The following is a 24,467-nucleotide window of genomic DNA, read 5'->3' as shown; positions in this document are numbered from 1 at the left end:
AAAAACAAACCAGAAGCCGACAACATACGAGCAGAAGTGTCAACAACATCAACCGAAACCAGTAAGCAGAATCGAACGGTGACCAAAGCTGAAAACAATTGTAACCTTTTAGAAATCCAAGATGGCGACTTCCGGTTGAGCAATATTCTCGATAACCCTGACAATATGAGTATTTTCGGATCGGGCTTGACAAGTAGATTCTGAAAATGGACAATTGGAACCTTTTTTAATTGCAATATGACGATTGCCGATTGAGCAATAATCTTGATAACGAACAATATGGTTTCTATTTCCATCATGTACTCGTCAACCCTATCCCGAAAATACCCATATTGTTGAGGTTATAGAGAATTGGATTCCAAAATAGTTCAAGACATCGATAATATGCACATGCACTTGTCAACCCCATTCCGAAAATACCCATATTGTTGTGGTTATAGAGAATTTACATAAACTGGAAGTCGCCATCTTGGATTCCAAAACGGCTCAAGACATCAATTTCCGTCATGCACTCGTCAACCCCATTCCGAAAATACCCAACTTATATTAGTAACAATTAGCTAAGAATACATAAGTATATAACTTCATGCTGTAATGTACTTTCCAAACTTTCCGAAAAGAGTTCGTTATTTCGAATTTAGTTCGTCAAAAAAGTTACGTAAATCGAATATTACGTAAAAAAAAGAGTTCGTAAATGGAGGTTTCAGTGTATTTCATTCGTATTTTCCAGTCCATACATTTTTTTAGTTTCTTCATTTTAATATTTTTACTAACATTTTTAATTCATTCATTTTAATAATTTATTTCAAATTATTGATTTGACGCTAATAATTTATTCTACAAAGTTTACAACTTTTTTAATACTGTTTGGTTTTTTATTTTAATAATTTAATTCATTTTGCTCTGTTAATTTTTTCTTCTTTTTATAAATTTAATCAATTCTATTCATTTTGTATTTTATTCATTCCACTTATTTTATTGAAGTTTTTTTTATCCATATTATTTATTTGCTTTATTCATTTTATTTATTCTATTCATTTTTTTCATTTCGTTTATTATTTGTTTTATTTGTTTAGTTTAATTCATTCATTTAATTCATTACATTCGTTTTATTTAGTTTAATAGTTTTAATAAATATATTATTTTAATAAATTTATTAGTTTTATTAACATAAATTTTATGTATTATCTCAATTTTATGAATTTAACTCATGATTAATTCGATTAATTTAATTCATTTAAATAATTGAATTTATTAGTTCATTATTCATTTAGTGAATTAAATTGATGCAATTTGTATTGTTCATTTTTTGCATTTACTTCATTTAATTGATTTAGTTAATATAATGCATTTTGTTTGGTGTATTCCTTTCATTCATTTTCTTCTTTTCATTATTTGTCCAGCTCAAACTTTTCATTCTGTTTCTTTATTCAATTAATGTTTTAACTCTGTACTGTCCTTTGTTTTATTCGTTTCAACCAATTTGTTAATTTGACTTAATTTAATCTATTTCATGAATTTTGCTTTATAAACTTTGTTATTTTTGATTTAATGAGTTACTCTAATTTAATGTATTTATACATTATTTTGATACTAATTAATATTTTCTACTCATTTTATGAATTTGATAACCTTTTTCCATTTTTCCATTTTTTCATTTTTATTTATTTTTTCTCCTATAGAAAGGTTATGCAATCACTCTGAATATCGATAACTTAATCCCGGTCTGTCATATACCATTCGACTCAGTTCGTCGAATTCGGCAAATGTCTGTGTATGTGCGTATGAATGTGTGTGTATGTATGTATGTATGTATGTATGTATGTATGTGACCGAAAATATGCACATCGCTTACTCGGAGATGGCTGAAACGATTTCATCAAACTTAGTCTCAAATGAATGGTACAACGTTCCCATAGGCTGCTATTGAATTTCATTAAATTCCGAGTTCCGGTTCCGTAGTTACGGGTTGAAGATTGCGGACACACAGCAAATTCACATTTTTGCCTTTCTCCTATTGAAAGGTTATGCAATCACTCTGAATATCGTCAACTTAATTTTTTTAACTTACATAGGTTTTCTGTATTTTAACAGGAGCGTAGTTAGGGGGATACGGTGAGGGGCACCCCCTCCCACATCACTCACCACCCTTTCCTAAACCACCCTTCCCTCATCATGTCGCCTTCATACCCGAATTAAATTTTCTAGTTCCTTCAGAATGAATTTTCCTAATATGTCTGAAAAACCAGTGAAAAATTTGGTTTGAAATGATTTTGAGTTGAGAAACTCATTTAAAATTTAATTAACAAGTTGAAAATTTTTGGCTGTGTCCAAACTCCCGAACCCTCCTTCTAGAACCGCCGCTGGTTTCAAGTGTTTCAGCGTCGACACATACCAACTCAAGTTCGTAGCTGTCGATTCATTGTATGTATGTGTAAATCGCACTGAATATGTAATAGACATTTCCACCATTATATTAAACATAACCAGCCATGGAATCGTAGTTTGGATAAATGAGAAAGGCACAATTGCACCACCACACAGTGTTTTAAAACGTCGTTTTCGTGCTCAAAATTAATAGCGTCTAAACCGTTAACCTTAGAGGTATAGTTTGTTTGGAGAAGCTGTTGTTCTTATGATTGCGCATCTACAGGAGTATACCGTTCAGTGATTAATTCACCTATAAGTGATATATGAAATTTATTTTCATAATTAATTGAGCTAGAGACTTTGTGTCTTTGACAAAGTTGCAGCAAATATTATTAAAAAAGAAATTGCCGAAGACACTATATATCTAGCTTCAATAGTTTACGAGTTATGGAACATATTATATGGAAGACCCCTTAAAATTAGTTTTTTCATGATAACTTTTTTAGACATTCTTGTATCTTCTTGGAATCTTCCACAAAGCTGTTTGCGGCATCGAAATACATATTTTTGCTGAACATAGTTACTTCCTATCTGTTGAATTTAAAACGATATTCCAAATTTTACGATATTTTTGGGGAAACTTCCACCTTAAATAATTCGTTAAGGAGGAAAACAATATCATAACATACTGAAAGTACTAGCTTTTTATTTTCATAAAATGGTCCGATCGCTAGTCGACGCGATTCTCCCCGAGTGTTATGTTCAATACAATATCCCAACACAGTGGTTTAAAACGAAATATTCAAGCGCACTGCAATAAGCAGCTTCATCTTTTCATGGTAAATTGTATGAAACATATTCATCGATGTCCAAAAAAAGGAAAAGAGAACTTTGACCCCAATCAAGATCAAAGTACGAAACGTAGCATGTCGTGCGTTCGAGAAGTGTGTCACGTGAAATTTAAGAAATCAGTGGATACTGGTAAGCTTGGAAAAATTATGAAAATCCCACCAGAAGGTTTATTAATGTTTTTCGTGACAATTATAATGGAGCTGACTGAGGCTCGGAGATGGCTAAAAAAAAGTATAAAACGATTTTTAGAAGACGCCAAAGCTCTTCTAGCGGAAGAAGAAACTTTGAAGATGACGTAGAAAACGATTATTAAAAATAAATTTATCTAATTTATAATGCAAATATCGACATTATTAAACACATCCAAAACTGAAATTTGATTTTTGAAAGGAAAACCATATGCATTGCATGTTATAGGCGACCGTGTTCTATGCAATTTACCATAAAAACATGAAGCTGTTTGTCGCAGTACGCTTGAATATTTCATTTTATACCACTGCGATGACATATTGTAATTAACATAACACTCGGGGAGAATCGCGTCGACTAACAATCGGCCCATTATGTGAAAGCAAAAAGCTAGTACTTTCAGTATGTTATGATGTTGTTTGCTCCTTTTTGCTCCTTAACGAATTATTTAAGGTGGAAGTTACCCCAAAAATGTCGTAAAATTTGGAATATCTTTTTGAATTCAACAGGTAGGAAGTAACTATGTTAAGCAAAAATATGTGTTTCGATACCGCAAACAACTTTGTGGAAGATCCCAAGAAGATACAAGAATGTCTAAAAAAGTTATCATGAAAAAACTAATTTTAAGGGGTCTTCCATATAATATGTTCTATAACTCGTAAACTATTGAAGCTAGATATATAGTGTCTTCAGCAATTTATTTTGTAGTAACATTTTCTACAACTTTGTCAAAGACATAAAGTCTCTAGCTAAATTAGTTAGGAAAATAAATTTCGTATATCACTTATAGGTGAATTAATCACTGAACGGTGTACTCCTGTGGATGCGAAATCATAAGAACAACAACTTCTCCGAACAAACTATACCTCTAAAGTCAACGTTTTGAACGCTATTAATTTTGAGCACGAAAACGACGTTTTAAAACACTGTGCACTAGTTGGATTAAAACGGGTTTTGCCTTTCTCCTATAGAAAGGTTATGCAATCACTCTGAACATTGTCAACTTAATCCCGGCCATCTGTGATATACCATTCGACTCAGTTCGTCGAATTCGGCAAATGTCTGTGTGTGTGCGTATGTATGTGTGTGTATGTATGTGTGTATGTGACCAAAAATATGCACATCGGTTACTCGGAGATGGCTGAACCCATTTCATCAAATTTAGTCTCAAATGAAATGCACAACGTTCCCATAGGCTGCTATTGAATTTCATTACAGTCCAAGTTCCGGTTCCGGAGTTACGGTTAGTATGGACACACAACAAATTCACATTTTTGCTTTTCTCATATAGAAAGGTTATGCAATCACTATGACCATTGTCAATCTAATCCCGGCCCGGAGGGCCGTCTGTCATATACCATTCGACTCAGTTCATCGAATTCGGCAAATGACTGTGTGTGTGTGCGTATGTGTGTGTATGTATGTATGTGACCAAAAATATGCACATCGGTTACTCGGAGATGGCTGAACCGATGTCATCAAACTTAGTCTCAAATGAAAGTTAGGGGATACGGTGAGCCCCCCCCCCCCCCACATCACTCACCACTCTTCCCTAAACCGTCCTTCCCTCATCAAGTACCCCTCTACGCGAATAAAATCTTCTAATTTCTCTGGAATAAATTTTCCTAGTGGGTCTGAAAAACCAGGGCAAAATTTGGTTTGAAATGATTTTGAGTTGAGAAACTAATTTAAAATTTCTTAATAAGTTGAAAATTTTTGGCGGGGTCCAAATCCCCAAACCTTCCTCCTGGATTCGCCAGCCATGGGACATGGTTAGCCATGGAATCGTAGTTTGGATAAATGAGAAAGGCACAATTGCACCACTAGGTGGATTAAAACGGGTTTTTTTAATTTCATTCAGTGAAAAATGCATCTAAATAAAAATTCGATAAGAAAATATTTTACATATTGGCTAGGAATCCGATCTAGTTACTCGGCTGCAGCATGGGAAAAACCCCGCTTTTCAAAGGCTACGCGCCACCCCCGAGCTTGACCAAATTTTGAGGGAATATTGTTCAACCTATGAACTTTCGGAGTATCCAACTAAAATCAATTTAGTACACCCTGACAAAAATAAGCGCAGTTTTCGTTTTCTGTCTGGGCATCACATTGAACCCAGTCAAATGAACAAAGATATTCGAGGTCTTAATAGTTTTCTTATATCTGCTGCTTGCATCCATTACTAGTCGCTAGAAGCTTGGCATAACTATAAGATATTTATTAAAGAAAAACCCATATTTTGTGAAATGTGATGTCTTCTAAATAGCAAAAACACTCAAGGTAGATCGTGAATCATGTGATTGGAAGCATGAATCATTTCGTGAAATCATGAATAATATTTCATGATTTTGTGAACAATTTAACGGGTACGCATGGCCAGCTGTGGTTATTATACGAGAAATTATAAATAAGTTTATTTACGATTCTAGGAACAATTTTCTTCGTGAAATTTGCAATTTTTAACCAAAAAATGAAATTTTTTACCAGGAACCTACCTTGCCTTGTGACCGACGGAGTTTATGCGTATAATAATAGCCATCGTTTTGTATTCGTGGTTAAATAGGTGTCGTCATTTGTGAAACAACGATTTTAGGACAACAATATCTCCATACAGTGAATTTTGTTATTGGAAGGTTGAAAAATGTTTTATTATTATTCAGGTATTATAATAACGCGTTTCTTTATCAAATAGTTATTAGTAGAACATGTCTGTGTTAATATTTTTGGTTTTTTACCTCTTATGTAGGGCTCATTCACATTGGTATGGAATACCTGAATTTACTTATTTTCTGCGCGGGTAGATTACTCCCTTCTATTCTACAGACAGAAATCAGCTATACCGGAACTAAGGCTAGAAATAAACGCTGCTTCAAGACTACTTAGCAGCAGTAGATTCCATTCCACTGCCACCGTCCAAAAAAGATTTATTAAACCAGAAGTATATATTTCGGGTGATTTACCTGTTTCAGCATCATGTGTGGAGCAGGATGCCGAAATATTTCGTTCATAACCCAACTTTAAATAATACGTGCATCTTTACTTCGTGCATAATGAATAGGGCAATAGCAAGGTTGCCCAGAGTAATCCGTAATATTTGTGTTTTAGGAGAAGCAAAAATTTTAATAAAGCCTCATAATTTACCATTCGAGCCGATTCGATATGTTAAACAGTAATAACAGAAATTTGCTCTAATACCTCCAATCAGTAACATAGCCAAACTAGGCTCACCACTCTTAACCGTACCTCCGACCAGCTGAAATCGTTACTTATTCTGCAATAAATTTGATAGCCGTTATCTCGGGACGTTTTCCAATCTTATTTGCCGGTACAACGAATCGCTGGCGCCCACACACTTTTCATTTTTCACGATCAGAAAAGTACTTTCAACATAAACACGAACACACGCGCAGACATAGCCGCGTGGGAGTTTCATTCACAAAACACACGCAAGCATTGCAGCAACCAACCCAACACTCGAAATTTATGGTGTGTTTCATTGGATTCTGATGGGTTCCCCACTGCTTCCTTTCGATGGCTCTCGTTTATTTCACAGCAATGATGTACTCATAGTAGTTATTTATTTCCGTAGGCGCCATTCGAGTACTGCCGTACGAAGGATATGGGAATCGTCAAAATCGTTAGTGACGGTGAACTGGGAGATAGTAAATAATAGGCGATTTGCCTGTGTTGATTCTATTAAAAAGGATGCCAAACTGTTTCGTCAATAATTTTGATGTGTTCTCTAGCCCCCTTCACTAGCTAATTGAGTGTCGTTATAAAGTAAAAACCTGTTTTAATCCATCCAGTGGTGTTATTGTGCCTTTCTCATTCGTCAAAACTACGATTCCATGGCAACCGGCAACAATTTTGACATTTTTCGGAACACAGCTAATTCAAATGGTAATTGGATGCACAAAGCATATGCAAAATATGAGCTTTTTCCGATAGCTCTAGTTCACCCACAAGCGGTTTGAAGTTTCTATAGTAATTTATATGGAAATTCGGAAATAAAAACTTAAAATTAAATAAAAAATTCCACAGTAACTCTGCATACCTCAAAAATTTTAGCCACATAGTTTATTTTATTACGAATAGCTTTGTTGAAGGTTGCATATTGATTGGAGGTTTCCCGATAAAGTTATTTAACTGTGAAGACCAACCGATTTTTTTTAGATTGCCTATTCTAAGCCTGAGCGAGGAAGAGAGGCAACATAATTTTATATGAGAATATATTTTTAGTGAAAAATCGTATCAATTTGCAGTCTTCGGCAAAGTGGATCCTTACACCTTAAGCTAGAAATTTACAGATTATGGGATACACAATATGATACTGGAACCTTTTTGAAATAAAAATGGCGACTTCCGGTTGAGCAATATTCACGATAACCCTAAGAATATGGAAATTTAATCGGAAAATCGGGCTTCAAAATAGCTTCAGACATTTTCGTCATGATATTGTTGAGGTTTAAGAAAAGTCGCCATCTTAGATTACAAAATGGCTCAATATATCGATTCCCGCCATCCACTCGTTAACTCCATTCCGAAAATACCCAACTTTTATTAGTAATAGTTAGCTAGGTATATGTAAAGTTGTATACAACTTCATACTCAATCTATTTTTACGAATTTGGTTCTTAAAAAAAGACTGCGTTATTTTGAATTTAGTTCGTAAAAACCTATTTTAATCCACCTAGCGGTGCAATTGTGCCTTTCTCAATCATGAATCACGAGAATGTGTGCGTTGTTTATATTCATTAAAAACTTTTAAATGCATATATTACATTTTATTATTATACATCACATGACAACTATATACAGGAAAATAAATCATTATTCGAGATCTAAAATTTTGAAAAAGAAGAAACAGCCACGGTAATATTGAACTGAAAAAAGGTGCGAAATCGGCAAAGTCCCAAAAAGTCGATTTTTAGAAAAAAAAAATTTTCGAAATAACATAAAATCTCGACGTTTCATGCATTTTAAAGATGTTTGTCATCAAAAATACGAATTCGATTTCTGAAATTTCATGGGGTCCCTCCTTTGAAAAAAAAATATGAGTTCCAGCTTATATGGGAATTTCATATGTGACGTGACGATTTAGTCTATATTTCCGGACCCATATAAGCGATCCGTATGAAATTTTATACACATCTGTGGGGATATTATAGCTATCATTTGGGACTAAGTTTGTGAAAATCGGCCAAACCATTTCCGGGAAACTGATGTGTATTCGTAAATTTTTAAAGATGGCCGCTTTTCCCGGGCACTTCCGGAACCGTCTATGGTGGTTAATGTAGTCAACGAAAGTTTGTTTGGCTGTTGGTGACCTAGAACAGCAAATTTAAGTTGTTTGAGAGACATTTTAGCGAAATTTTTACCTTTTTTGCTTTCATCGGAGTATCGGTTTGAATCACAATTTGCTATGTGATCGCACGCCACAGCCTGTAACTCCGGAACCGGAAGTCGGATCGGGATGAAATTAAATAGCCATTTACGGGGACGCAATACCTTTCATTTGAGACCAAGTTTAGTCGAATCGGTCTAGCCATCTCCGAGAAACCGATGTGACTGTTATTCTGAATTTAGATACTTCCGCCGGGGCTTCCGGAACCGATGATGGTGGCCAATGTGGCCAAATAGACTTTGAATGGATGTTAGTGACCTAATACTACAAATCGAAGCAGTTGTGGTCATATTTTGGAAAAATTTTCACCTTTATACATTCATTGCAGAATTTCTTAAAATCGACATTTTCTGCGTGTTCGTACTCATCACCCTGTAATTCCGGAACCGGAAGTCGGATCCATTAGAAATTCAATAGCAGCCTATGGGAACGTTGCACCTTTCATTTGGGACTAAGTTTGTGGAAATCGGTTCATCCATCTCTGAGAAAAGTGAGTGAGATTGTGTTCGCGTACACACACAGACGCACATACACACACACATACATACACACACACATACATACACACACACAGACATTTGCCGAACTCGACGAACTGAATCGAATGGTATATGTCACTCGGCCCTCCGGGCCTCCGTTACAAAGACGGTTTTCAGAGCAATTGCAATACCTTTCTATTGAGAAAGGCAAAAAGGTGCAAAATCGGCAAAGTCCCAAAAAGTCGATCTCCAAAAAAAAAAAAAAAATTTCGTGATAACATAAAATCTCGACGTTTCATGCATTTTAAAGATGTTTGGCATCAAAAATACGAATTCGATTTTTGAAATTTCATAGGGTCCCCCCTTTGAAAAAAATTTTGAGTTCCGGCTTATATGGGAATTTCATGTGTGACCGGACCGTTCAGTCTATATTTCCGGAACCATACAAGCGATCCGTGCGAAATTTTACAGACATCTGTGGGGATAATAGAGCTATCATTTGGGACTAAGTTTGTGAAAATCGGCCCAACCATTTCCGAGAAACTGATATGAGTTTGCTAGTTATGAAAGATGGCCGCTTTTCCCGGGCACTTCCGGAACCGTCTATGGTGGTCAATGTAGTCAACGAAAGTTTGTTTGGCCGTCGGTGACTTAGAACTGCAAAGTTAAGTTATTTGAGAGACAATTTAGCGAAATTTTTACCTTTTTTGCTTCCATCGGGGTATCGGTTTGAATCACAATTTGCTATGTGATCGCACGCCACAACCCGTAACTCCGGAACCGGAAGTCGGTTGGGGATAAAATTTAATAGCCATTTACGGGGACGCAACATCTTTCATTTGAGACTAAGTTTGGTTGATTCGGTCTAGCCACCTCCGAGAAACCGATGTGACTGTTAGTCTGAATTTGGATACTTCCGCCGGGGCTTCCGGAACCGATGATGGTGGCCAATGTGACCAAAGAGACTTTGAATGGCTGTTAATGACCTAGTACTACAAATCGAAGCAGTTGTGGTCACATTTTGGAAAATTTTTCACCATTATACATTCATTGCAGAATTTCTTAAAATCGACGTTTTCTGCGTGATCGTACTCATCACCCTGTAATTCCGGAACCGGAAGTCGGATCCATTAGAAATTCAATAGCAGCCTATGGGAACGTTGCACCTTTCATTTGGGACTAAGTTTGTAAAAATCGGTTCATCCATCTCTGAGAAAAGTGAGTGAGATTGTGTTCGCGTACACACACACAGACGCACATACACACACACATACATACACACACACATACATACACACACAGACATTTGCCGAACTCGACGAACTGAATCGAATGGTATATGTCACTCGGCCCTCCGGGCCTCCGTTAAAAAGTCGGTTTTCAGAGCAATTGCAATACCTTTCTATTGAGAAAGGCAAAAAAGTTACGTAAACCGAATATTACGTAAAAAATGGAGGTTGCAGTGTAATTGCATAACCTTTCCATATGAGAAAGGCAAAAATGTGCCAAAGGCCAAAAAAGTCAAAGTCAAAAAAAATTTCGATGTTGCATCAAATCTCGACGTTTCATTCGTTATCGAGCACTCAGTCGAGATAGAAGTCTTTTGTTGTCGGTCCGTACACTCTATAGCGACAAATAGTGCTAATCCGCGTTCAAGGTTATTTCGCACACTCTACGCCTAGTCGTGGTTTCAGTATTTTTTCCCTTCTTTTGTGTTTCTGTTTCTGAGTACCGTTAGCCGGTCAGTGACAAGTGAAGCAGTGTTCTTCTAGTAAGCCGCCTGGATACCGTTACCTACACAAGTTAAGTATTAGTTTACGTTTCCCCTTCTTGGTTGTCTTAATAACGTGCACTGGGCAATAGGCCCGTGCAAAAATGACTTCCCCTGACGGCGGTTCATCTCAAGGTGAGATGGACGTCGAAATAAAATCGGCTCCCCGGCTCAAGGTATATCCGAGCTCGGCCACCGGGCCATTTGTGATCTTCTTCCGGACCAAAGAAAAAAAGTGTTTGAATCTGTTGCAGATTACTCGAGTTCTGACGGATCGGTATTCGGCCGTGACAGAAATATCGAAAATTCGCCCTGATAAGCTTCGGGTGGTGGTTAACAGTTCTACTCAGGCAAACGATATTGCTGGCTACGAGCCCTTTACGAAGGAGTACCGGGTTTATATTCCAGCTAGCAGGGTTGAAGTCAGTGGGGTCGTTTCCGATTCGAGTCTGAATTGCGAGGACCTGCTAAAATATGGGACTGACTGTTTCAAAGACCCCATGCTTAAGCCAGTGAGGATCCTGGAGTGCAAACGTTTGCATTCAGCATCAGTCGCAGCTGACGGCAAGAAAATATATGTCAACTCAGACTCTTATCGGGTGACCTTCGCCGGTTCTGCTCTACCCAACTACCTCCTCTTTGACAAGGTTCGTCTACTTGTTCGCCTCTTTGTGTCGCGGGCAAACAATTGGGACACACAGCCTCCCATTGTAGCAATAAAGCCCGTTGTGGGAAATGCAGTGGGAATCATGCGGATGATTCCTGTGGGAGAGATGTCGAAAAGTGTCTCTACTGTGGGGGAAACCCACATGTCCCGCGTACAAACAGCGCGAGGAGAATCTTAAGCGTTACCTGAACGCTCTAAGTGATCTTTTGCAGAAATACTTAAGACAGCTACGCCACCTGTCTCTACCAACATCTATACCAACTTGTCTACTGACGAAGGCGACTGTGATGAACCCCAGGAGGGAACATCTTCTGCTGTGCCTAGAAGCAATAGAGAAAGGAGGAACATTTCCTCTCCCAAGCTTCGTCGTAAAGGCCAGAAGCAGGGCCGTCGAGAGCCGCGTCGGCTGCGGTATTACTGCCGGGCCCTCTAGTTAAGTATGAGTGAGTAATTCTTTAGTCATGGGAAACTCATGAGTATGTGGTTTCTATTAGTCTCCGGTTGACTCATATTGTCACATCCACAGATAGCATGCCAGACAGGTGAATTTCGGCAGCTTCTTATTCCGTGGTATCCAAATCAGGTGAAATTGCCATAGCTACGAGTTTTTCAATTTGCGGGTACTCAGGAATTGTACGATCCCCATGTTGATCGGAGATTTGTGCCTTGCCGTGAATCGTCTTTTCATGATTTCCCTGATGTTTAGGATTGGGGAAGTGGTAAGGTTAGGGGTAAGGAATATACCCAAGAGGCCACGAAGCATTATTTAATGGTTTTAGATATGTTATATATTCGCATACAAAACATATTTTTTACGGCTTCACACGTCTGTAGAGATCATTAAAGCACACTTAGTGTCGGAAAAGGCGAAATAGTGTGGCAGAATAGAGCTAGTTCAGAATAGAGATGGTCGGGTTCGGGTTCTGTAGATTTAAACTTCTCAGGTTCAGGTCGGGTTCCGTGTTTTCAAATTTGAAATTCTCGGGTTCGGGTCGGGTCTGGGTTTTTGCAATTTTAAACTTTCGGGTCGGGATAGGGGTTTTCGAATTTGGAATTATTGGGTTCGGGTCAGATTTTGAACAAATCAAACCCAAACATTTCTTGACGCTGTTTACGTCTATACAGAACACCCAGTCTCTTTTTGTAGTGATTAACCTAACTTCGTGATACGAATAGATGACAGTCGCAAACATTCGAAAAGTTTTCAAAAGTGCCCTTCGAATAGCAGTATTTTTAATACTACAGATTGAATTAAAGTTGTACATTAATATTTAACTATGTTAACAGAAAGATGAATTAAAATGATAATTGAATTTAAATCCAGCACGATGCTTTTACACCATTGATTACACGAGATGCTTTTAAACCATTGACTACAAAGGTAGTTGCAGCCCGAGGACAATTTGATTATTCCCATATATTGAACTCACAAATTTTGTGTACTTTGGTGGCATCATGGCGGCTCAAATTGAGTAACAGGTACATCGTTTTATTTATTTTTTAAGAAGCAGTTAATTCAAACAGATCTATCTCAAAATGTGTTTTTAGAGTTTGTCTTCGTTCCATTAAACTTAAACAGAAAACATGCTAGGTTCCACTTTTAATAAAAAAAAACTCTTAAAATAAAATAAATCGAGGTTATAAATTATAAAAAACTTTGGATTTGACCCAACATCTCCCCAGGTACCGAGTCTCTGATTGAAACCTTTGCGCCAAGTTTCTAGCCGTCGTATATTTAGCGAGGATTACCAGGTAGGCTGAGAGCAAATGAAAGACACGTTAGATCTCCACCGAGATAAATCTGAAGGATTGTGGTACCAGCGCTAGATGCACTGACGGTGTTCATAACATACGTTACAAAACACGCTTTTTACTTTAAACTTCTACAAATCCGCTAATGGCTTGAACAAAGAACACAATATTTTTGTGATCAATTCCTTAAGAAATTGAAATTCATGCACTTTCTGTCAGATTGTCCCAGTATACCCTTGGGATCATTGATACTTTGCCCACCGATCATTACTTTATTGTCTCGGATAGCCTCAGTTCAATCGAGGCTCTCCGTTCAATGAAACCTAGAAAGAACATTCCATATTATTTTCCATTTTTTTGGTTCAGTGTATTTTCACCGATTAGTTGTTTGTGTTGATCGCTCCAGTTATTTTTTTTAATATTTGACGTGATTTGTGCCGTTTAATCATCGTTTATCGTATCAGTCGATTCTAAATTTTGTTTGCGCCCTTGATATTGTGAAGTTTTAAAGTGTTTTCTACACAATTGGTTTTTGTGTCGTGAAAAATCCAGTGAAAATCGAGATTGTTTACATCACCGGACCTGTGTGTAATTATCCACAAAAAATTCACGCGCTCACTTCGCCACCTGCACGCGAGTAGAGGAAAGTATTTCCCACCATAACTTGGCGCACAGTGAGACGAAAACGAAAAGTCGGATCTAGGGCGGGTAGAAAATCGGCATTATGACAAGTTCTTACGATCACTGCGCGAAAACCGTCAAATCGGACGATGACTTTATCGAATGCATGGGATTTTGCAGAAATGTGGTGCATATGCAGTGCGGTAAACAACTCAACAAGCCGTTCTTGAAAAAACTTGCGAAAACCCAAATTTATTTTGGATGTGCAACGAATGTGTCAAGTTGATGAAGTTTGCTCGCTTTCGCGACACCGTTTCCTCGCTTGGATGTGTTATCGCTGCTATCGCTGGGAAAACGGATGACGTCTGTGCTGAACTAAAGGCAGATTTATCAAAAAATAAAGTTATCAAAAAATAACCAGCAAATTTCGCACCTCGCCAGAAAGGTTTCAACAGCCACTCCAGTCCGGTCAAATTCCGGTACATCTCGACCACCTCAGAAACGTCGTCGCGAGGATGGCCCTGATCCGAGCAGTATTCTTGTCGGCGGTCGAAAGCTAGTCGATAATAGCAACATTCTCACGGTTCCACCTCCCACTCCGTTGCTCTGGATGTATCTTTCCCGCTTTCATCCCAGCGTTAGCAAGGAGACAGTCGAAAAATGTCCAAAGAAGGGCTAAACTGCAACGAGGAAATAAAGGTTATTCCGCTTGTCAAAAAAGGCATAGACGTCAGTACTCTGAACTTCATATCTTTCAAAGTTGGAGTTCACCCAAAGTACCGTGAAGCAGCTCTTAACCCTGACACATGGCCGCAAGGCATATTGTTCAGGGAATTTGAGGATAGCCGTACCCAGAACATTTGGTGCCCACCGACTGATTTCCCTACGCCCTCGGAAGCCGCATGTATTCCGCTAATTCAACCCGGCCCATCAACCCTACAGAGGACTCCGCAACGATTGGCAATGCCACTATACCAAGCTACACCGCCATTGTGAAGGAGTGTCGACGCTGATCGCATACTGGGACGCAACGCAGTTGGTACAATGGAAGCCCTCGATCCCCCCGCCACAGTCGAGCAATTGCAGCCAGCGATCATCAGTCGTCCCGGTCCTGTGTGTGGGATGGGTGAAAGGGTCTTCCAACCCGCCACAAATGGCAAGTATATATCTGATCCGAACACTTCAAGCGCTGATGTATTCTTCGCTTCCAGTAATTTGCCTTTTGCTCTAACATCTTGTGACCAGATGTCAACCATTTCTCTCGCCGATGATGATCGCTACATTCTGGGGCGCGATGCAGTTGATTCGCTCTCTGCAGAATCTGATCCGTCATCCAATAACATCGAGATTTACTACCAGAATGTTGGTGGCTTAAATTCATCAACGGACAGCTATTTGATCGCGACCACGGGCTGCTGTTATGACGTCATTGCCTTAACCGAGACGTGGCTCGACAACCGTACTATGTCTCGCCAGGTGTTTGGTTCAACATTTGATGTCTTCCGCTGTGATCGGAATGCCCTAAACAGCCACAAGACATCAGGTGGTGGTGTACTCATCGCCGTTCGCCATGGTATAAAAGCCCGGTGATCAACGATGAGCGGTGGGAGAGCTCCGAGCAAGTGTGGATATCAGTGAAACTTGCCGATCGCAATCTCTTCCTGTGTGTCGTGTATTTTCCACCTGACCGAATTCGTGATTACAGCCTGATCGATGTACATCTTTCCTCCGTTTCTTTCATCACCTCGATCGCTGCCCCGTCTGATGATATTATTATACTGGGCGACTTCAACTTACCTGGCTTGACCTGGTGCCCAGCAAGTAATGGATTTCTACGATTGGATATCGAAAAGTCTGTGCTTATCAATTATGCCAGTTGTATCTTGGACAACTACAGTAGCGCAACTCTTCGGCAAATTAATAATATCATCAACGAGAACGGACGTACATTGGACCTCTGCTTTGTAAGTGGCCGGGACTACGCTGCGCCGCTCCGACACCTTTAGTCCAGCATGTGCGCCATCATCCCCCACTACATCTTGTACTCGCTAGGGTTCGTCGCGGTGCGGATGTGGGCGGTAAATGGATAGTCCGCACCGCAACCGCAAAAAAATAATAAAACCGCACCGCTTTCCGCAACCGCACTGCATTTACCGCACCGCACCGCGCGGTAATGCGGTAAATGCGGTAAAATTCTGTATTTTTGAAAAGTGTGTTGAAAAATTATCAATTTTTTTGAATAACCAAATATAATAAAATATTACTCGTATTTACACGTACATTAACTTTGACGGACTCCTCAGAATGTAACATTTATTAAAAAATTAAAAAAGTTGACACTTTGCTTTATTAATAAAATTCCGTACATTTTGAGATAAATACTTTCGAAACAAGGTAAATCTTAGCATAGCACTGAAGTCATATGAAATGTAGCTGTACTTAGGGTTGTGGTACCGGTAATACCAGTACCGAAAATTCCGGGAATACCGACCCATTTTTGGTACCGTAATACCGGTACCGGTACCATACAATTTTTTTATGAAAAATATGTGGATTCTCTAGGGGACATGTTTCAAAATATCGGTCTGCAAGATGACTTTTAATTATATTAATTACCTTCTATAAGTTAAATATTACTAGCTCCCGTTGTACTGAACGGAATGTTTAAATTCTTTATACTGTTATTATTAAATTGGTTGTGTATACGACTGTCTGATTTTTATGTATAAGGGTTTTCGGAGAGAAGGTAAAAATCTGTCCACAGTATTTTAAAGACTGTTATTATTAAATTTTAAGGATCTTGTACTAAATTTCAAAATATTCACATCTAGCGTAAGAGACGTAAAAATTTGCTATAATTTTTTTTATTAGCGACATTCTGATTGGTTTCCATTTTTTACTGGGTGGCACGTAATAAGACTATGGTCTAAATCATGTCTTTGGTTTGATCTTAAACCTTTATTTATAAAATAAAAAACAGCGATTTAGCAGCTAACAATTTTAAACTTGGTGAGCTACTCCAAATGGGGCGATTTGTGATTATTAGTGATAGGAAAATTGAGCAAAACTCCATAGTTTACAGGAAAGCAAAGAGCCTTGGTATGCAGGTCGAAACCAATTTACAGCAAATCAAGAGAAGAAAAGCGAGAAACCTGCTCGGATTTACTGCCATTCTCGCTTTGATTTACTGTTATTAATAGTGTTTCTTACTTTTACCAAGTCGCACCGCTTAGCAGTTATTGATTTCATAGTAGCCTAGATTTCGAAATAAAAGAAGGTGCCGCATACCAAAAATATTTTCTGCTGAAATGAGTCATGCCATTCCGAATCAATTAAAAACAATAAACATGTTTTTTGATCAGCACAAATCAATCATCTGAGAATAAGGTCATCAGTTTCAGCATTCAATTTCATTTTGAAGCTCTTTTCGAATTTAAAAAAGGGCTTCAGTACCGTAGTACCGGTTCTCGACAAAAAGGGTCGGTACTGCGAACCCTACATGTACTTCATCATTATACATACAAAAACGTTCTTCCGCAGTAATCAATAGGAAAACTTTTAAGTTCTCCAAATTAATCAAAAGTTCTCCAATCTAATCAAAATTCACAGTTGAGAAAATGTCATCGTAAACGATTCATAATTCCACGATTGTCAAGAGGAATCGGGAGAAATGATGCATTTTTAAATTGGATTTGACAGTGCAATTCAATTGTTTTTCAATGATTGTATTGTGCATTTTATATATTGGAAAAGGTTCGCTTGTAAATTTTAAAAAGTGTTCAAAATATGTCGTAAAAATACTGATGCCAATTTATATTGGACACAGCTTATAAATTTTATTTCTTAGTAACAGATTGTTTTATCATATTAGAATAAACAAAATGTAAAAAATCAAGTAGCGATAGGTCGAATACAGATTATATTCGGATTTATTTTCCAATCATTGTCAAGTCCATGGAAATTAGAGCAATCAAATGTTTATTATGTTTCCCTCTTGTAAGGTAATAAGTTTCGTCGTTCTTAAATGGTAAAAGTTTTAATTCACTTTTTAATGCAGACTGCAGACTTATCAATTATTTTTTTAAGTGCGGTTGCGGTAATACCGCGCGGTAAATGCTCATTTCCCGCACCGCATCCGCAAGAAAGTGTGTCTTACCGCACCGCAGTTTTTGCGGTGCGGGTGCGGTAAATACCGCGCGGTTGCGGTAAATACCGCAACCGCGACGAACCCTAGTACTCGCTGGTAACCTAGGAGTGAATTTTGAAGACGTTTCAAGCTCTATCGTCTACGATTTTAAAAACGCTGACTACGACAGCATCGTTAGCACGCTGTTGGATATAAACTGGGATGAAAATCTTAACAATGATGACGCGAACGAAGCAGCGATGACGTTTTCTAATATTATTAACTACCTAATCGACCGTCATGTGCCAAAACGAACAGTCCGCACAAATCAACACCCTCCCTGGCAATCAACAGTGCTTAGACGATTAAAAACTGCCAAACGAGCCGCATTTAAAAAGTTCTCGAAACATAAGACACTTGCATTACGAAACCACTACTTTCAAATCAACCACGAATACAAACAGCAAAGCAGACGTGCCTTTTTTAGATACCAGCGAAACGTCGAACGTCAACTGAAATCCAAGCCCAAGTCGTTTTGGAAATATGTGAACGAGCAGCGACAAGAATCCGGGTTACCATCTTGTATGTCATTAAATGGAGTTTTAGGCACCGACACTAAGGAAATTTGCCAATTGTTTTCCGACAAATTTTCAAGCGTTTTTTTCCGACGAGAACCTTTCCCCACAACAAGTCGCTGCCGCTTCAAATCAAACTCCTTCTCTAGGACGAACCATCAACCGAATTTGTGTCGATAATGCTGCCATTCTTGCAGCAAATTCCAAGCTGAAAGCATCTATTCCCCGGGCCCAGATAGCGTTCCCTCGATTTTTGTCAAAAAGTGCATCAGCGGGCTTCTTGAACCACTTCGGCGAGTCTTTGTGCTATCACTCAATACTGGAACATTCCCTTCCTGCTGGAAAGCGGCGCACATGTTTCCAGTTCACAAAAAAGGAAACAAATCGAACATTGACAATTATCGGGGAATCTCGTGTTTAAGTGCAGTATCAAAACTATTGGAGCTGGTTGTCTTAGACCCTCTTTTCTTTCACTGCAAACACTACATTGCAGACGATCAACACGGCTTTATGCCTAAACGATCGACAACGACTAACCTGCTTTCGTTCACTACATATGTTTTCGGTGGATTCGCTGACGGATTGCAAACCGATGCTATTTACATGGATTTATCTGCGGCCTTCGACAAAATCAATCATGATATCGCAATAGTGAAGCTGGACAAACTCGGTATTCATGGACAACTACTGCGCTGGTTTCGTTCCTACCTCGATGGAAGGCAACTCCAAATCAGCATTAAGGACTGTCTATCTACACCATTCTTCGCTACATCCGGCATTCCACAAGGAAGGCATCTCGGTCCAGTGATATTCCTCCTCTACTTTAATGACGTCAACATCAAATTACAAGGATCCCGCCTTTCTTTTGCCGTCGACATGAAAATTTTTCAACAAATACGGGATAAAACCGATGCCGAGCTTCTTCAGAGGGAACTGGACAGCTTTAGTACGTGGTGTGATCTAAACAGAATGGTTTTAAACCCGAGAAAATGCTCAATCGTTACGTTCACGCGGAAACGCCATCCGATTCAGTTTAACTACCATCTCTTCGACTCGAGTATTCCAAGACACTCTAACGTCAAGGATCTCGGAGTCATCATGGATTCGGCACTAACGTTCAAACCACATACATCATCCATTGTGGATAAGGCTTCAAAACAGATTGGGTTCATCTTCCGAATAGCGAAAAACTTTAAGGACGTATACTGTTTAAAATCTCTCTATTGTGCGCTGGTTCGCTCAACACTGGAATATTGTTCTGCTGTTTGGAACCCTTACTACCAGAATGGTGTCGACAGAATCGAGGCCGTCTAACGCCGGTTCATACGCTTTGCACTCCGACATCTTCCTTGGCAAAACAGATTTCAGCTGCCGAGCTACGAAAACCGTTGTCAATTAATACAGCTCGATACTCTAAGCATCCGGAGGGACTGCTCTCGAGCCCTGTTCGTCTCGAACTTACTGTCTGCCAGGGTGGATTGCCCTACAATCCTCGGACGCCTCGATCTTCAAGCTCGAGCTCGAGCTCTGCGCAATAACTCTCTTCTGCGAGTCCCGTTCAGGAGAACTAACTACGGGCGCCAGAGCGCTGTTACCGGACTCCAGCGTGTGTTTAACAGTGTGGCGACGGCGTTTGACTTCAACCTGACAAAGAATTCGATAAAAACTAAAATAATTCGTATTCTGAAATGTAATTAGTTTAAGTAACCACCATTGGGGCCAAGGGGTCTGTTGGTGACGGTACAACAAATAAACTAATAAACAAATATTTTCTGGGGAAAATCTGGGAGCGCCTGCGTGCTTTGTCTGTAAGATCGTACAAGATTACCTTAGTTTGGGTTCCCCTGGCATTATCCATTCCAGGTAGGGTTCGCAGTACCGGCCCTTTTTGGCGAGAACCGGTACTACGGTACTGAAGCCCTCAGTACCGGTAGTACCGGTAAAGTACCGGTACCGGAATATTTTTTTTTAAATCGAAAAAAGCTTCAAAGTGAAATTGAATGCTCAAACTGATGACCTCATTCTCAGATGATTGATTTGTGCTGATCAAAAAACATGTTTATTGTTTTTAATTGATTCGGAATGGCACGACTCATTTCAGCACAACATATTTTTCGTATACGGCACCTTCTTTCATTTAGAAATCTAGGCCACTTTGAAATCAATAACTGCTAAGCAGTGCGACTTTGGTCGACTTCAACAGATGGTAAATGTAAGAAACACTATTAACAACAGTAAATCAAAGCGAGAATGGCAGTAAATCCGAGAAGGTTGCTCGCATTTCCTCTCTTGATTTTCTGTAAATTGGTTTCGACCTGCATACCAAGGCTCCTTGCTTTCCTGTAAACTATGCAGTTTTGCTGAATTTTCCGATCACCAATAATCACAAATCGCCCCATTTGGAGTAGGTCACCAAGTCTAAAATTGTTAGCTACTAAATCGCTGTCCGTTCTTCTATAAATAAAGGTTTAAGAGCAAACCAAAGACATGGCTAAGACCATAGTTTTATTTCGCGCCACCCAGTGAATAATGGAAACCAATCAGATTGTCGCTAATAAAAAAATCATAGCAAATTTTTACGTCTCTTACGCTAGATGTGAATATTTTGAAATTTAGCGCAAGATCGTTAAAATTTAATTTCGACAAAATAAAGCAGAAATTTAAACATACCGTTCAGTACAACGGAAGCCAGTAATGTTTAATTTAGAGAAGGTAGTTAATACAATTAAAAGTCATCTTGCAGACCGATATTTTGAGACAGGTCCCCCTAGAGAGTCCACATATTTTTCATAAAAAAATGTATGGTTTTTGTTCAGTACCGGTATTACGATACCCAAAAATGGGTCGGTATTCCCGGGATTTTCGGTACCGGTATTACTGGTACCACAACCCTAATTCCAGGTAATAAAGAAGCGGACTCTTTAGCTAAGGCGGGCGCTTTACAAGGTGACATATATGAAAGACCAATTAGCTTCAGCGAATTTTTCTGTATTACTCATCATGGAACCCTCGAAAGTTGGTAAACTTCATGGAGCAATGGTGAACTGGGAAGGTGGCTACATTCGATAATCCCTAAGGTATCGACGAAACCTTGGTTCAGGAGGATGGATATGGGTCAGGATTTCATTTGCGTGATGTCTAGGCTCATTAGAAGAGAATATCAAAACCAAGAAAAAATACTACTTATTTTCCTTGGTTTTGATATTCTTTTCAATATAAAAATCCAGCTAAACAAATTGTCTATTGTGATTAGAGCTATGTTCACCTGTTAAAACATGTAAAGATACGTATAAGGAACAACCTTTGATGATATGTGGGCATGTAGGGCCTATAAAATCAGAGTGTAAGTGTTCTTCCTATGGAAACGTAGCAAAAACACGATTTTTGATTGGAGACACCTCTAAATCATGTCGAAATCAAGTCATTTTTGGCGAAAGTTCTTAAATTCACACATAAAACAAAAATCTGAGCTGACCCATGTATATTTCAAAACTTTTTCAAAATGTGGAGAGGTCTAATATGTATAAGTTAGCTGTGAAGTTTTTTTTTGTTTCATTATATAAAAACAAAATAATATTGAAATGTGTAACCCCCTAGTTTTAAGAAATTCAAAATGTAAAACAATGAAAAAATGGCACCTTTAAGCTAACGCAATCGTGCCTTATCAAATAAACGAATTGAATAAAAAATTTAAAAATCTTGACGTTTCATGCATTTTAAATTCGATTTCGAAATTTTCCTTTATTCCATTTTTCAGTTCTTGCTTATAAGGAATCAAAAACCGTCGTAGGTGGCCAATGTGGTCAAAGCGACTTTGGTTAGTCTTTATTGATCTAGACTGGTAAATCCAAGTAATTTTGAACGCATTTTAATAAGTTTTGAATATGGGTCGGATTGGTATGAATTCCTCTTACCATTTCCAAAAAAAAGTTCGAAAACAACAACAACAACGAATTCGTGAAATTTGAAGGTGTGTCTGCTATTTTTCACATCGCTCCGCTTCTGTCAGAAAACGTTGCATTAATAATATTTAATAACTTTAAAATAAAATCTCACGTTGCCATTCGAAACGGGAGACTGCTCACGATGACCCACTTAGCGCTTGACAAATTTGCATGAGCTAATTTTGTATTCAAATGTTCTGTTTCGCCTCGTTAATTCGGGATCTCTTCACCCCCCAATGGCACATGCAAACGCAAACACACACGCAAACTCAGCCAGAAGCTGATGTAGTTGCAAACAATATCATATCATTGTCCCACCGCTCGCCCACCAGAGAACAGAATCATTACACAGATAATTACAATCAGTTTGTTATTTAATGCTAGCTTGTTTATTGTTTCATCCATTAACGGCTCCCACTGGAGAGGCAAGTATGCTTGGGTGAATTCGAAAATTAAAACTCTATCCTGCGTGGAATCCGAGCAAGTTGCAATTAAATTCCACCATGATACAAACTGTGGAGGCGTATAAAATCTCCGGTTTACCTTGTACCATGCTCCTCCATTAACAATGTATATAATCTCACACTGAACTTTAAACCCTTTTAATCCAATTTCTGTGAAAACAAAAGATTTTGTTCAAAAGCACCGCACAAAGGTGCGCAATTTCAGGTCACTGGCCATAATACAGTGTAATACATAAAAAAGAAAGGAAGGATCTTTGATATTTACTTGTCTCTGCAGCATGTAGCTAAACTCCGAAACAGTGTTCTTCTTGTTTCCACCATCCATGCTGCGTCGACGTCGGAGGGGTGCTCGTTGTCCTGCTGAGAATAATTTCCCACGGGTCCGTTCGCGTGGTGGACAACTTTCTTCGTTTCAACGCAAGATAAATAAGCACCACAGGCGATGATGGTTCCAAAACGGTAAGCGCTGTTCAGTCGTGTCGTCGTTCTGGTGGGATAATTCTTCTCTCGTTCCTCTGTTACACTACCAGCACATAATTATCCTTTTTTTTCGGATGTTTTATCACAAGCTTCCAAGATGAAGAAATAACGTTTAATCCATCAGCAACAGGAATTTGGCTTTTCGATTATGTTTTCATTATTTTTCGGTGGTATACAGAGGCTGGGAAAAAACAGGTTCACTTACGGTACCCGTTTTAGTTGATAGATTCAAAAAATACACACACGTCTGAATAGCGAGACCGATTGATTTGCGATTTTGTCTAACGATTAATATGCACTGGTCACTTTTAAGTAGATTGGGTATCGAGAAGACAGGTTCAGCGAGCAGATGTATTAATGGATGTGCAGATTCGTGCAAGGAATCGGGTCTTTTTCAATGCTGATTTTAGTTTTTGTTGGAATTGTGGGACAGTTGTGTGTGTGGTGTGCCCGGAAAAAGAACCGAAGAAACGCGTCCGCACTCGATAAAGTTCCACTGCAGTATGACGAGGATGCTTTTGGATTCACTGAACTGAAGGTCCTCGCTCGCTGCTAGCCAGGTGAATCCTCTCGCTGTACCTTGTTCTCACTTTCGCTCGGCTCGACCGAGATATAGCAGAATTGTCTCTCCTTGCCATTTATACATATGTGATTTCACACCTGCTGGCCAAACGACTGTTGCGCTTCCGCCGCGCTCGGACAGGCAGGCGTCGCGGAAATTGTCAACATAAACAATGACCAAACAGAGAGTGAGAAAAGGATCTGAGAAAGGA

At 38.8% G+C, this 24,467-nt stretch overlaps 1 protein-coding gene across 1 annotated transcript in view; it reads right to left on the bottom strand.

The window, feature by feature from the left end:
* Nucleotides 1-24,208, bottom strand: part of LOC131691623 (putative sodium-coupled neutral amino acid transporter 11) — a 136,550-nt gene extending 112,342 nt beyond the window's left edge. Inside the window, exon 1 of the mRNA XM_058978158.1 lies at nt 23,480-24,208. Within this exon, the coding sequence (XP_058834141.1) occupies nt 23,480-23,539 (60 nt within the window). The 5' untranslated portion in view covers nt 23,540-24,208. The remainder of the gene's footprint in view (nt 1-23,479) is intronic.
* Between the last annotated feature and the right edge of the window lie 259 nt (nt 24,209-24,467).

This window comes from Topomyia yanbarensis, chromosome 3, assembly GCF_030247195.1.
Source record: "Topomyia yanbarensis strain Yona2022 chromosome 3, ASM3024719v1, whole genome shotgun sequence".
NCBI classification, from domain to species: domain Eukaryota; kingdom Metazoa; phylum Arthropoda; class Insecta; order Diptera; family Culicidae; genus Topomyia; species Topomyia yanbarensis.
The sequence above is the reverse complement of the archived record's forward strand: the minus strand, read 5'-3'. Positions and strand labels throughout refer to the sequence as shown.